This window comes from Haemaphysalis longicornis, unplaced genomic scaffold (assembly GCF_048455015.1).
Source record: "Haemaphysalis longicornis isolate Haplotype H1 unplaced genomic scaffold, Haemaphysalis longicornis Haplotype H1 scaffold_1, whole genome shotgun sequence".
In the NCBI taxonomy this organism is placed as follows: Eukaryota; Metazoa; Arthropoda; class Arachnida; order Ixodida; family Ixodidae; genus Haemaphysalis; species Haemaphysalis longicornis.
The window spans coordinates 234,080,455-234,095,981 of NW_027526203.1; the positions used below are offsets into that span (position 1 = coordinate 234,080,455).

General features: G+C 47.9%; 2 protein-coding genes across 2 annotated transcripts in view; both read left to right on the plus strand.

Annotated features, from left to right (window-relative positions):
* The window catches only part of LOC144142706 (uncharacterized), a 77,979-nt gene that overhangs the window by 51,524 nt on the left and 10,928 nt on the right, over positions 1-15,527 (plus strand). The gene's annotated exons all lie outside the window — the stretch shown is intronic.
* On the plus strand, positions 5,964-7,116 carry LOC144174559 (uncharacterized). The gene is made up of 2 exons (XM_077703332.1): positions 5,964-6,753; positions 7,109-7,116. The coding sequence occupies exons 1-2, from the start codon at positions 5,964-5,966 to the stop codon at positions 7,114-7,116; spliced, it is 798 nt and encodes a 265-aa protein (XP_077559458.1).

A 15,527-nucleotide genomic window follows, 5' to 3' on the forward strand; every position in this document is an offset into this window, starting at 1 on the left:
ATAATTGTCGTTCGTCTCATCTAGTCACGGTGATAAACCACCGGGACATTCGTTTACGCCGCGCACTAGAGCACTTCGTGCTTCAAAGAAAAGACTTTTACAGCGAAGCTGTATACCTGTACCCCCCAACGGTTTCATCTCCGGCAAAAACGCCAAGGCGCCAAGACTACACTTTTCGCCTTTCACCAGGTTTCACGATAGTGGAGACGGCCCGGGATTTTTATTGCATTCGACAAACACTTGCGTACAATTCCTCCCTCAACTATTGCTTAGAATGGCAGGCTTCACAGGATAAAAACGGCTTGTTGCACCAGAAAGTGAAGTTCCCATGTTAAACTAATAGTGTGGATCAATCTTGCTTTACGAGGAAAGAAACCAGACCAGACGAGCGCTGACTATCAACTGAAATTTATTTGAACGAAAAGACATATATACATAAAAAAAAACATTGAAACGGTGCATGTGCTAACATCCCTGCCATTTCAATATTTCAATGTTATATATATATATATATATATATATATATATATATATATATATATATATATATATATATATATATATATATATATATAGAAAGATAGGTCAGCAGTCTACAACGCCAAAGGAGGCATAGGGGTGTGGTTAGGCTCTTTTCTTTTTCACTACGGTTAATGAAGTAAACATTTTTTTTAATATACAGAAGAAAGAAAGAAAGAAAAACACGCGCCCAGAGTGGGGACCGAACCCACGCCTTTGGATTCGATTGGGTTCGGTCCCCACTCTGGGCGCGTGTTCTTCTTTCTTTCTTTCTTTCTTTCTTTCTTCTGTATATTAAAAAAAAATGTTTACTTCATTAACCGTAGTGAAAAAGAAAAGAGCCTAACCACACCCCTATGCCTCCTTTGGCGTTGTAGACTGCTGACCTATCTTTCTGTATTTCCTCAACGAGCCCCTCATTTCCTTATTATATATATATATATATATATATATATATATATATATATATATATATATATATATATATATATATATAGTATAAGCAGTCATGGGCACGTTACCGAAAAAAAGTAACAGTGTTACAGTTACAGTTACTGGAAAAAAGTAACGTCGTTACTTTTCCGTTACTGTATAAAACTAAGTAATAGCTAAAAAAATTGGCTTATTTAATAGAAACGTACGAAGGCATGCAGGCAGTAAAAATTACACGTAGTAAAGCCCACACGAGGGGAACCTAAAATGATGCACACTCATGCCCTAACCAACAATCGTTGTGTACGCCTCATTTTTTTTCATTACGGAAGTTTTCTATCCATCATGAGGAACTTTAATTTTTTGTTGCTGCACTCTCGCTGTAAGAAATTTATTTGCACACATAATTGTAGCATATAATTAGTTGTTTTTCAAAGTTGGAATCAGAGAGGCCGAACTTACACTATACAGAGCTGGAGGATGACACAGCCGAAACAATCTTTCAATGTCAACTTAATTTATTTTCGCCTACAATGCCGTCGCTTGACCGCCCCGCGTAGTGAGAGAGAATGGGAAAAAGGGGGCGGAGGTGGCGGGAAACGGGCGTGGGAGTTCATCGATTGTCGAGGTCTTTTGAAAGATACCCCCGCAAAAAAAGCGCTTCGTTAACCCCCAGCCACCCCATCCCCGGAATGAGACAAGATATTTCCAAAGAGAATAGAAACTGAAGTGAACGCTTTACTGTTTTCCCCCTCCTCCTCCCCCCCCCCCCCCACCACATGTCCTCACAAAGGCGGATTTTGCCGTTTTGACGGGAAAACACTGCTCTCACAATCCCAGCCTTCCACAGCAATCACGTCGCCGATCCCACGAACCCCTCCCTTCGTTTGCTTTGAGGCGTAGGCCGAACGAAGCTCGCCCAAGTATTCCTTGCACCCAACATTCAGGAGCACATATAGCTGCTGTTTTCGTTTCGGCCACAGCCTTCGAAACCAAGTCGCGAGGCTTTCCAAGAACATTTCTTCGTGCAGTGGCAGTGTGGTCAGACGTCTTTGGCCCAAGATGCTGGCTGGTGTGAGGGCAGCCGGGGGCCACCATTGTTGGGGTCGTCGTGTGTGTGGAGGGGCGTGAAATTTATTACTTCCTCGACCTCGTTCGAGCACTGTTGACAGCTCGATGAAGCCTCTAGACCAGGGGTCCCAAACGCGTGGTCCCAAATGCGGCCATCGGTCTCGCACAATGGTCGTCGTCGATAACTTTTTCCGGGTATTTTTTATTCAGTAGGGCGGTCTTGAGTTCTCGACAGTTTGAGTCAAAGTCGGCTTGGTTTGAGCAAATTCTCCTAAATCGGTGGGCTTGGCTGTAAGGTATTGCTGTCTTGCAGTGTCTGACATGGCTACCAAGCCCACCGATTTAGGAGAATTTGCTCAAACCAAGCGTACTTTGACTCAAACTGTCGAGAACTCAAGACCGCCCTACTGAATAAAAAATACCCGGAAAAAGTTATCGACGACGCTATTGTGCGAGCCAACCAATTAGACCGTAACGAAATCTGTAAGAAAAAAGCCCCGAACGGGAACCCGCAAACTAACTTAGTCTTAACCCACTCATCCTCCGCTCCAAGAGTGTCAACCGTGCTAAAAAAACATCACAATATCCTAATGCAAAGTGACCGCTTAAAAAGCATATTCCCCGAACCACCACGCGTTGTCTACCGGCGTAATATGAATTTAGGTGACTTTCTTACTAACTCTCGTATCAACCGACCGGCAACTACTGGCTGCATGCCCTGCAATAAACCCCGATGTAAAGTATGCCCACACATGACCACTACACAGCGCGCCACCAGCACGGCTTCAGACTACTACGTAAATATAAAAGCTAACTTTAACTGTGACTCCGCTAATGTCGTATATCTTCTAGAGTGCACTGTTTGTAGGCAACAATATATCGGCCAAACTGAAACGCCCTTCCGAATACGGTTCAATAATCACCGCTCTCATGCAAAAAGCTGCCCTTATTTACCCCTGTCAAGACATGTGAACAGTCCCGGGCATGCATTTGAACATCTTAAAGCAACGATTTTAGAATCCGCCTTCAAAACGCACCACGACGGCGAGGTTCGGGAATCTTATCTCATTTATAAGTTTGGGTCAGCCACACTTGGAATTAATGAAAGTTACGGAAAACTAACGTGCTTATCCCTCGATTAAAATTAGCGGCTTCATAATTTTTATAACTATGTTCATTATTCCTACCCTCGAGTTTGCCATCAGAATTCGCAGAAACTCTCCTAATACAGCAGATTTATTAGCCTAATGCGGCTCAACAATGCCATTTGTCCTGGGGAAGGAGGCCTCGTTCCCACCACCACTTAATGTTTAACTCTTTGTGATCAATTCATGTTTAAAGGGGCCCTAAATAGGCTGTCAAATGTTACGATTTTGCGTGCGCAATCACTGGAGTACTATCCAAGGAACGTCATCCCGCAAAAATTGTTTAAATTCGTTAAGTATTAGCCGAGTTATCGCTCATTAAAAGGGGCCACCCATAAGGCCTGGGGCTCTCCTCCTCTAGTAGCTCCTCCGAAGCACTGTGGAAGCCGCGACGTCATCGACCCGGCGCAAGACCACCGAGAGAAACAGGGCAATCCATCACCCTCCTTGATGTACGTGCAGTCATTGGCTGCGCCAAGCCCTGCGCGCGCTTTTTTTTTTTTTTTAGCACTCGACGCGCATGCTCCGCCCACCAGATTCCGGTTGCATGGTGAGCGCTGTCGCTGCGGTTCGCGTTCGCGGCGCCGCACTGGGCAGTGTCTCGTGCGTCATAGAGGCGCGTCAGAGCCGGAAAGAACTGCGTCAGAGCGCGCAAGTGTGGCGGCAAGGTATGGTTGGTGAGCCAGGAGAGAAAGTGAAATCTTTTTTTCGTGTTTGTGCGGCCCCTGCTTTACGCAGAGGTGTAATATTTGGTACACGTTGTCGTGAAGGGGTACTCTAGCGATTGCCCGATTGAAATGGCGACCTTCGGAAGCCTATTTAGGGCCCCTTTAACCTTTTGTGACCCTCCCTATTTCCTGTTCAATTGCTAGCTTCTGTGAAATGCTCTTTTGTGCCCCCTATCTATTATCTTCATCCGCGGGGGGCCCACCCATCTTCGCTTCCCCCCGAACCAGTCTCCCCAGCCACTGAATACCTTACTGTATACTCTTCCCTTTCTTTTCAAGCCGTGGTTGTCCAGTTTCCCCCATTGTCTGAACTTGCAGCCCGCGCGGCATACGTTGACCCGTCATGGTGCAACCTTGAACGCTGCATTGTTAACACGACCCCTTTTTCTCTCTCTCGCTCCCCACCCCCCCCCCCCCTTTTTTTTTTTTTTTTTTGTCTGTTGATGTTGTCACATAGGCGTAGCCTGACTGTATGCCCACTCTCCTTTTCCGAAACATTTTCTGCTCCTTCTCACAGTTTTATGCAAACCTATATAAGAAATGTGTTCATAATGTTTGCGACAGCAAAATCATGTAACTTTACTCTGATGAAGGCAAGTCCCGTTGCCGCTACGTAAGTAAACATTGTTTGTTATTGTTCTTGCTGTGTATCCGACTCTTTACTTATACTATTTCTGCGCGCTTTGTGAGTTTATCTTTCTCTAGATTTACATATATATATATATATATATATATATATATATAACACAGAAATAAGGGTTGGCAGTCGAGAAAACCTCGGAAAGCAAAGGGGAGGATGTGGTAGATCATTGAAACAGATTAAGAATTTGGAAAGAAAGAAAGAAAGTGAAGAAAAAATGCCCGCCAGGTGGGATCCGAACCCACGACCTCCAGAATACCGGTCTGGTGCGATAACCACTACGCTACCGGCGGGGCGATTTTCCCCTTCACTTTCTGGGCTATTTATGTTAGGTATTTTTGTTTCCTGTGCTTGGGGGTGGCAGCCAGCGCCATTCGGACTACTCGGGGTGAAGGGGACCTTCTTTTTAACCCCCGGGTCGTGACTCGAGTGTCTACGACATGTCCAGAGTGGTCGACCAACGTTGAACCCTCTTAAGCTCCCTATGGCACCAAGACTGCCAGAACAGAGGCCCTCGCTATGCATGTAGCGAATCAGAATAGGAAATGAGGGGCTCGTTGAAAATAACACAGAAATAAGGGTTGGCAGTCGAGAAAACCTCGGAAAGCAAAGGGGAGGATGTGGTAGATCATTGAAACAGATTAAGAATTTGGAAAGAAAGAAAGAAAGAAAGTGAAGAAAAAATGCCCGCCAGGTGGGATCCGAACCCACGACCTCCAGAATACCGGTCTGGTGCGATAACCACTACGCTACCGGCGGGGCGATTTTCCCCTTCACTTTCTGGGCTATTTATGTTAGGTATTTTTGTTTCCTGTGCTTGGGGGTGGCAGCCAGCGCCATTCGGACTACTCGGGGTGAAGGGGACCTTCTTTTTAACCCCCGGGTCGTGACTCGAGTGTCTTTCTTTCTTTCCAAATTCTTAATCTGTTTCAATGATCTACCACATCCTCCCCTTTGCTTTCCGAGGTTTTCTCGACTGCCAACCCTTATTACTGTTATATATATATATATATATATATATATATATATATATATATATATATATGTATATATATATGTATATATATATGTATATATATATATATATATATATATATATATATATATATATATACATATATATATATATATATATATTGTTACACAAAATGTCAGGACTGCTTCACTGTACGGGCAAATCCTCCCCGCCAGCTGCACGGCCGATGAAGAAGGGAACGAAGCGCTTCTTTCGGGCGGAATCGATGTTGGCTGCACGCTCTCCGGTGAACCACCGCCATTACTGTGATTAAACCCCACTTCGCCTCTTACTCGCCTGCTTATCCCCGTAACAGTCTTGGTGGAGGAGCGGGGTAATCCCAGCGGACAACGGCGTCACTAGATCTTCGTCGAAGCCGTCGCGTAGCTGGCCTCTCGCCCGTCCGAGAAGACATGGCCCCTCCGACTCAAGGCAACTCTTCGGTGACACCTCCCAACGGCTGGCAGCAGCCACGAGAGCCGCGGAAGTTTGAAGGGAAACCCGAAGAAGATGTCGACGAATGGCTCACCCATTACGAACGAGTGAGCAAGTACAACCGCTGGAACACTGCGGACCGGCTTGCGAACGTCGTTTTCTCCTTGGACAAGACAGCGTTGACGTGGTTTGAAAACCACGAGGAAAAGTTGACCACATGGGACGGATGCGTCGAGGAAATCAGGAAGGCCTTTGGTGATTCGGAAGCGAAAAAGAAGAAGGCCGAGCAGACACTCCTTCAGAGAGCGCAAGTTCCCGGGGAAACATGCAGGACCTACATAGAGGAGATACTGAAGTTGTGCCGGGTCGTCGACGCTAGGATGCCGGAGGACGACAGAGTTGGGCATATACTTAAGGGCATTGCGGAAGACGTTTTTAATTTTCTCATCAGTAAGGACAACCTGAACACCATCTCTGACGTAATCCAACACTGTCGCAGGTTTGAAGCGCTGAAGATGCGTCGGATAACGCCAAAGTTTGGTCGACTACCCAACGTCACAACGGTCGCCAGCGTGGACGTCAACTCGTCTGTCGACCTTGCGTCGACCATACGGCAAATAGTCCGTGAAGAGCTGCTCCGACACAGTGACGTTGCCCGTCCCTGGACCCCATCTCACAACAGCGACTTACGGCACGAGGCACCTCCGAGGCACGTGGAATCGTTACGACCATCCGTCAACGTGGCCGACTTCGTTGACGACCGGCGAGGTGACATGTATACTAGCCCGACACGAGATCGCTACTATCAATCACGAGGCCGTTTCCATCGTCCACAGGACGCCTACCACCCGGACGACCGTCGGCGTACAAGCCCTTCCAGTCGCCAATTCCCATCCGGGCGGTTCGACTCTCCTCGCGAGCCACCTGTTTGTTACCGATGTGGGGTCGCCGGTCATATCTCGCGGTTTTGCCGGCGTCGCAGCCCTGGATCAAGCGCGGGCCCGCGGTTTACCTGGCCTAGGGGTAGTAATTATAACCCTAACCGTTGGTCGCCACCATTTCCACCCACTGGCAACAATCAGCATCTTAATGGTCCCCGCAACGGCTCTCCCGCCTCCGACAGGAGTTTGACGCCACCGCCCCTACGCCAACGCCAATCCCCGTCGCCTCGGCGGCGCCCCTTGTCACCGCCGCCGGGAAACTAGCCGGCGCGGCCGATGGGGGTGAGGTCGCCGGACAGTCTCTAGGAAACATACCTCTGCCCGTCTTTATGGTCAAGAACAAAGTGGAAGTGTTTATTGATGGTGTACAGACGATGGCTTTAGTTGACACTGGAGCAACAGTTTCCGTTATGAGTAGGGTTTTTAAGGAGCGTATTGGGCCTAAAGTGATGTTCAGCTGGGACCGTGGTGCCATATTTCGAGGTGTTGGAGGCGAGTCATTATGCCCCATCGGTATTTGTGCGGTTGACGTTTTCCTAGCCGGCAAACACTTACAGGCTGAATTTGCAGTGCTTCCGAGGTCCACACATGATGTTATTCTCGGTATCGACTTCCTCCGTGAATGTGGCGCTATGGTGGACTGTGCGACGGGCGAGCTCTCCATAAACAGCATGTTCCATTCAGCACTCGCGGAGGAGCCTTCTCTCTGCGAAGAACGCGTTCTGGTTGTATCCGAAGACACGCTTCTGCCCGCCCGCTCAGCGTCCCTTGTTCCCGTATTGGCCCGCGGGGCTGGTGAGCCTACCTTTTGCGCTATAGCTGAGCCCATTGCATCAAACTGCATCAAGAAAGATGTTTTGTTACCGCATTGTTTGATTTCGGTAAACGGTAGGCGCAGTCTTCTATGGGCCGTTAACTGCTCAGCGGCTGGTACTGTTTTGCCGCGGGGAATGAAACTAGCGGCGTTTGAAAAAGATGTGAGAGTATCCCTGGCAGCAGTGACCGAAGAAAATTGTGATTCTGGTGGGAGCTCGGCTACCCTCGACGGACCATTCCTGCAAATGATAAACAAGGGTCTTTCTTCTACCGAGAGGGAGGCACTAGCTCGTGTACTCTGCAGACATGCATCGGTGTTTGACTTCTCGCAAAGAGACGCCAAGATCGACATTCCGTCGTGCCGCTCGCGACACACCATCGATACCGGAACCTCCCGGCCAGTGCGACAGAAGCCTTACCGGGTTTCTCCGAGCGAGAGAAGGATTATTGCCGACCAGGTCAACGAAATGCTGCAAAAGGGTGTTGTGCAGGAATCAGCCAGTCCGTGGGCAGCACCGGTGATTCTTGTAAAGAAGAAGGATGGCTCTTGGCGATTTTGTGTTGACTACAGGCGCCTGAACGCAATCACAAAGAAGGACGTCTACCCACTACCACGAATAGACGACGTCATCGACTGCCTGCACTCTGCTTCGTATTTTTCGTCAGTCGACCTAAGATCTGGTTACTGGCAAATTCCGATGGATCCAGACCACAAAGAGAAAACGGCTTTTGTTACCCCCGACGGACTCTTCGAATTCAACGTCATGCCGTTCGGCCTCTGTAATGCTCCTGCTACATTTGAGAGGTTCATGGACACAATTCTGCGAGGCTTGAAGTGGGAGATTTGCTTGTGCTACCTCGACGATGTGGTAATTTTTGGCCGTACTTTTGAAGAGCATAACACACGCCTTGACACTGTCCTGAACTGCCTAGGAAAGGCCGGTCTTGTGTTGAATTCGAAAAAGTGCCACTTCGGTGAGCGCCAAGCACTAGTTTTGGGCCACCTAGTTGACAAACATGGCGTTAGACCTGACCCGGAGAAGATCGCAGCCGTCAGCCATTTCAAGCCGCCCCAGTCTGTGCGTGACCTTCGAAGTTTCTTGGGGCTATGCTCCTATTTCCGCCGGTTCGTGCCTAAATTTGCAGAGCTGGCTGCTCCTCTGTCCTATCTTTTGCGCAAGAATGTGCCTTTCAACTGGACGCCAGAGTGCGAGGACTCATTTTCCCAACTTAAGTTTTTGCTCACTTCTGGCCCGATACTTCGCCACTTCGACCCATCGGCTTCGACGGAAGTGCATACGGATGCCAGCAGCATCGGCCTCGGAGCAGTACTCGTGCAGAGGCATCACGGGGCCCAACATGTCATCGCCTATGCCAGCCGCACACTCAGCAAGTCCGAAAGAAACTATACTGTGACCGAGCAGGAATGTTTGGCGGTTATCTTCGCTGTGCAGAAGTTTCGCCCTTACATTTACGGACGTCCTTTTACGATTGTCACGGATCATCATTCTCTGTGTTGGTTGGTTGGACTACGTGATCCATCCGGGCGACTCGCCCGCTGGTCTCTCAGACTCCAAGAATACGACTTCGTTATATCCTACAAAAGCGGCCGCCGTCACACCGACGCTGATTGCCTTTCCCGGCTACCACTTTCGACGACTGCGTGCGACGCGGATAATTTCGACGACTACCTCGCGCCACTATCTGAGGAATTTCCCAACGTTGAAACCTTTCGACGAGAGCAACAGAACGATCCCAAGCTGGCCCCATTCTTCGCCGGCGCTCGTGCATCCGCCCGTTCTAATCGCTTTTCTCTTCGGGACGGCCTGCTTTACAAGGCAAACTACGGAGCATCTGGTGCGCGGTTTCTTTTGGTTGTACCAGAGAGTCTGCGCTCTTGCGTACTGCGCGCTATGCACGATGATTTGATGTCTGGACACCTTGGTTACGCTAGGACATTACACCGCGCCCAAGAGCGCTTTTACTGGCCCAACATGCGGCGCACGACTGAAAAATACGTCGCCACCTGTACAGAATGCCAGCGTCACAAGCGTCCTGCTGCCATACCTGCCGGTCTTCTTCATCCTGTGCAACCACCCACTGCTCCTTTCGAGCAGGTTGGGGTTGACCTTGTAGGCCCACTTCCACGAACGCCTGGCGGCAACCGCTGGATTATCGTCTGTGTTGACCATCTGACGCGTTATGCGGAAACCGCAGCTGTTCCAACTGCTTCAGCAACCTCTGTGTCTGTATTCCTGCTGCATGCCCTTATTCTTCGACACGGCGCCCCTCGTGTGCTTATCAGTGATCGTGGCCGCCAATTTATTGCGGATGTTGTGGAGGAATTACTTCGGCTTTGTACTTCGCAGTTCCGGCATGCTACCCCGTACCATCCACAGACGAACGGATTGGTGGAACGCACGAATCGCACACTCATCAACATGATCTCGATGTACATCTCCTCCGACCATAGAAACTGGGATGAAATACTACCATTCATCACCTACGCTTACAACACCGCCCAGCACGAAACCACCGGCTACAGTCCCTTCTACCTTGTCTACGCCCGCTCAGCTAGGACGCCTATCGACACCATTTTACCATTTTCCTTGCACAACGAGGCATCCATTGCCAAAACCCTTTGCCTGGCTGAAGAATCCCGCCAATTAGCCCGTCTACGTACACTGTCCTCGCAGCGCCGTTCTAAGGACCGATACGACACTCGCCACCGCAGTATTGCATTTTGTAAAGGTGATCTGGTGTTGCTATGGACACCGTTAAGGAAACGCGGTTTGTGTACCAAGTTTTTGTCCCGTTACACTGGCCCATTTGTTGTTGTGGATCGTGTCAGCGATGTCACATACGTCATTTCCCGTCTCACTGCGACCGGACGCCGGGCAAGCAAGACTCAGCTTGTACATGTTGTACGCCTTAAAACATACAACCCGCGCGCTGCTGAATGACTCTCCCAGGGGGTTTCGTCTGCGGAGGGGGAAATGTTACACAAAATGTCAGGACTGCTTCACTGTACGGGCAAATCCTCCCCGCCAGCTGCACGGCCGATGAAGAAGGGAACGAAGCGCTTCTTTCGGGCGGAATCGATGTTGGCTGCACGCTCTCCGGTGAACCACCGCCATTACTGTGATTAAACCCCACTTCGCCTCTTACTCGCCTGCTTATCCCCGTAACAATATATATATATATATATATATATATATATATATATATATATATATATATATATATATATATATATATATATATATCTGTGTGTGTGTGTGTGTGTGTGTGTGTGTGTGTCTTTTCGTTTTGTGCGTTTCTGCAGTGATAGCAGATTTTTAATTTCATTCTATATTTATTATCCCCTTTGTTTCTCTGCGCACATGGAACCTGCGTGGACGTGGTTGTCTGAATGCATGTGTGCGTTTTTTCTAATAAAGGTAGTTGGAAGTCAGCGCTTTCCGCTGTCCATTTCTCTGGACGTAGTGCCCTTTTGCCGTGTTGGCAACAAGGAGTCCCAACTAACCACTACCCTCCCGTTTTCATGCGGGAGGGTACACCTCTTCAGTAAGGCGGAAGCAGCAGGCATTCAATGGCTGCTACATTTCATTCACTACCTCGAGTAGAACAATGCCTGCGCCAAGGCTAGGCTCGCTGTTACGGACGTGCCACCGTTGCCAGGTACTGTGTCCAATGTTTCCTGTTGCCTCCGATTTCTTCCGTTCCCGGTTATATTACCAGTACGATTGCAACTGGCCCATTCTTCTCCAGTAGTGCATAGTTAATGGAGGAATTAGTAATGAAGGAATTAATAGCAGTAAGTAGCTCGTACGTATACGCGCTATAAAACAATAAAAGTTCTTTTCAAGTCACCGTTCGCCGTATGTGGAATATAGCTTGGTAAAAGGGACCAGCCTGGGACTATTGTTTGCTACGACTTCAGAAACTGCAAGGGGCGCTATGTGAAGAGAACCGTAGCTCGGATCGAAGGCGCTGGCGGAGGCTTTTACCATCGTCTTCACTGCGCAAGCCGGCTTTCAAGAAAGCGCAATAGTGGCCCCTAATTGACCCCGCGAGATAGCCGAGCTGTGTCTCTGCTTATCTTGCTACCATAACAGCGCTGACCACATAACCTCGTTGCGGGCATAAAAATCTGCCGCCATCGCCCCTTAACAGCCGCCATTACTGGAACAGCGCTTCGAGATCTGTGCCCGCTCTGTTTCGATTTCTAGGGCGTAAAACATGCTCTGTGGCCGCTGACTTCTCAAACATTTACTCTGGAACACCACCAAGCTACAATTGAGTCCGTGCGATTGGAGGCGATGAGATTTTTTTTATTACTTTCTGGTGGCACGCGTGTTAGCGTTAACTGGCAGTGTGGTGATTGCGTGCTGTCCGCTCTTCACACACGTGGATGCACATTAGTGATTCTACTTGGCTTGGTTAATTCATATCAGTCAAAGCAGATATACTTGTGCTGCAGGGGCCACGTCGCGCCCCCGTGGCGTAATGTATACCCGAGCCACTGTGCTGCTAACGGTCTATAGGGCGGGTTCGACCCCCATCCACGTTGCCTAAAGTTACGCAGGTTCGGGCGCGTAAATAAGTAAGCAAACAAACAAATAAATAAAATACCTACATCATCAGAGATCGGATCCACCGCTTCTGTCATTTGTGAAGGCGTTTGCGAATCTTGAGACTACCTACCTTCTGTAATTATAAAGGGGCAGTAACGTGGATAAAACGGCATGTATACCTGCAAGAAACGCAGCTTAGAGAAAGTAACACATATGGAGTGACCAATGTCTGTAGCGACCAGCAGAGGTACAAACTGGGTTACGCAGGCTTCATCTAGCATACTATTTTCTGAGAAATCTAATACGACGTCACTTCAAAAGGAGCGTCTAAACCATCTTTATCTGTTGAAGACGGCAAGCGTTCAAGTACCTTTATGTGGAAATGTTTAAATGAGTACTGAAGCGAAATTTTATTGCCGCCACTTCTCCTACAATGTGAAAGCTAGAGAACTAGCTTTTAAGAACACATTCATTGCTCGAAGTTAGGACGAAAGGTATTTTTGCTCATTTTATTTATTCGCGAGCCGGTGAGCTCGCGACCAAGGCTGTTAGCTACCCTCCTGACCCGCCATAATTATTCCTAGGCCACATTAAACTTGAAGCTGCTGCCATCGGCCCGCAGGAAGCGAGTGGTCACGCGGGTTTCTCATTAGTATTGCTCTCTTGTCCCCTTTCTGATAGGCGCTAACGCTATAGGCAAGCTGCTTTAGTTATGGAGGGGCATATCGCTTGTGACACGCTTTTTCGGCACATTGGAGCACAGTACCGTGCTGCTTCTCCGTGTGGCGTTGTAGAAACAGATGACGGCGCAGGCCACTTGTTCCCGAAAAATGGTAAGCTGAGCCCAGTGATTTCCCTACACACCCTAGGGGGTGTGTAGACCCCCCTAGTTTTTCTGGACACCCCCCCTTGAATCCCCAAATTTCACTCTTGTCAGTCCTTGTATGGACCTTTTTCAGTATCGATCTGCGCATGCGCGGGCTGCCCGTCTGCTATTCTTGGCAGTAGCCTAGGGCAAAATAAACAAAAGTGCGCCCCCCGAGCTTGCTGTTAGCGTTGCACGTATTTATTTCCTTTTTTTCGACAGCTCGTGGCAAGTTCGTATGTGCACACAAAAAAGGATTTCAAAGGAAAGGGGCAAAGTGGCGTTCTTTGTTTACGACCGTAATCTTTGCAGAAGCTCTTTCAGCATGTACATTTAAAATGGGCAATTTGGCGAGGCGAAGCGCTACGGAAGCTAATCCTGCCGTTTTAATAAATCTGGAGCGTACAATCGGTGTCTGATTTATAAGTGCTGCATAATTCGTGTACTACCTAAACATTGTTTCAGAACTCAAATTTCGTCACTGGCCCTGGTAACAAGTTCGAAAATGTCCTTATACGTTGAAAAATGGCGAGAAATTAAAAAAAAAACTGAATACGGACCTTTCATGGTAAAAAATGAATTTCTCTAAATTTGGTTTTTTCTTAGATTGAATAGAAAGCACCGTCTCTTAGGTGTATATATATATATATATATATATATATATATATATATATATATATATATATATATATATATATATATATATATATATATATATAGAAAATGAAAAACGTACGTCACGGGGATGAGCGTTTGGTTAACAGACGTCTATTATTTAACTAGTGGGATAAAAAAACAGCTTTTCTAGTTTATGACCCCCCCCCCCCCCCCCCCCTCAGAGCCATTGAGACACCCCCCCTTGATTCGATGCCTGGGGAAACCCCTGGCTGAGCCGCCTGTTGATACCAGCGGCGCAGCCAAGACGTCTAATTTTCAGTTCCAAACGGCGGGTTAATTTGCGTGGGACGTTTTATCGACGAAGATTTCGAGACTAGCCGAGCTGTGTTGACTATCCGGGCCCGCCCCGACGGCGGCTGTGTTTGAAGCATGTCGCGGGACGGCCTGTATTATCCAGGAAGGTAAAGTCGGGATCAGAGGCGCGATTCCAATAGAGGTGACGCCGACAAGCGTTTCAGGCACCTATCTACGTAGTAAACTGATAATGAGTTAAGATGTGACCAGACTGCATTTTGAACAAATTACGTTTTCGTTTTTTTTTTTTTTTCGCGGGCTTATAAAGGTGTACAGTAGTTGTTGGTGCTTTGGCCAAAAATAGTCATCGCCTCTAAACCACCAGTCGAATTGCACCAATACTATTTCGTATTCTGAGTTTCATAAATCTTATTACAGAATCTCCAAGAACTTGAGAAAAGCTGAAAATATGTGTCAATATTTTCCCGAAGCATGTCTAGAAAACCCTTTAAAACCGAAGTTCCTGTTTACGGCAATAGCTTTAATCATTTTAAGCAAATTCACAATTAAAAGCGTATATGGCTAATGTTCGCTCGCTGCCTAGATACGACTGTTTTACAGCATTTTTTGGCATTTATGTTCACTTCGTTTATTTTACATGTCAAAAAGAATAGGAAACACTTCGAAAATTGCAACGGTTTTTGAGATTTCTTTTTACGTCCTCAAACCTCTGCTCGCGTACTTTATGTTCGCGCTCTATTTAGATAGTTGTGCCACTGTACAGGATGATGCACGGAGGCTCCTTGTAACACACATGCTTTGGCATTGGAGCGCCTTCACTGATCCCGGCTCTAGCGACGCCGTGATGACGCTGAGGTGTGCAGCGTCATCGCGCTCTTGCGCAGTCTTCCAAATTTGTTCCTATAATGTAGGTGCCCGCGTTCTTATTGGGAACAGCAAAGAAGCAAGAATACCCACGATATACATCGGTGCTCGTCAACAGTATCTTAGGTGGTCAACACTACTTCGTCGTTCTCCTCGTCCTGAGCTTGGTACGCGAAGGGCTTGTTCGGGCGTGAAAGGCGAAATTTATAGTTGAGCGCTGCCACTGTGGCCTTGTATTCTTCGTGTGCTGGTGGCTGTCTAACACGCGGGTTCAGTCATGCAACGGGTTAGCTCAAAGAATGGGGTCATTAAAACGTTGATGGATGTTCTTTTTGCGCGTTAGTGACGCATTTCGCTTTTCCGCCTGTACCTACAGGAAACCTTCCAAACAAAAAATCTCGAAGACAAATTTCGGTCAGAAAATCGCTTTAGCAGGCACGGCACGCACTGGAGCTGACAAGCGATAGTATGCGTGCCGATCGCGGTATAGGGTCATTCCACGCCAAACGTCCCAGACGCAGCGCTCGACTATCTGCGACTGTGCTA

Excerpts from the sequence above, each read along its gene's own strand:
- LOC144174559 (XM_077703332.1), top strand. The coding sequence starts at position 5,964 with ATGGCCCCTCCGACTCAAGGCAACTCTTCGGTGACACCTCCCAACGGC.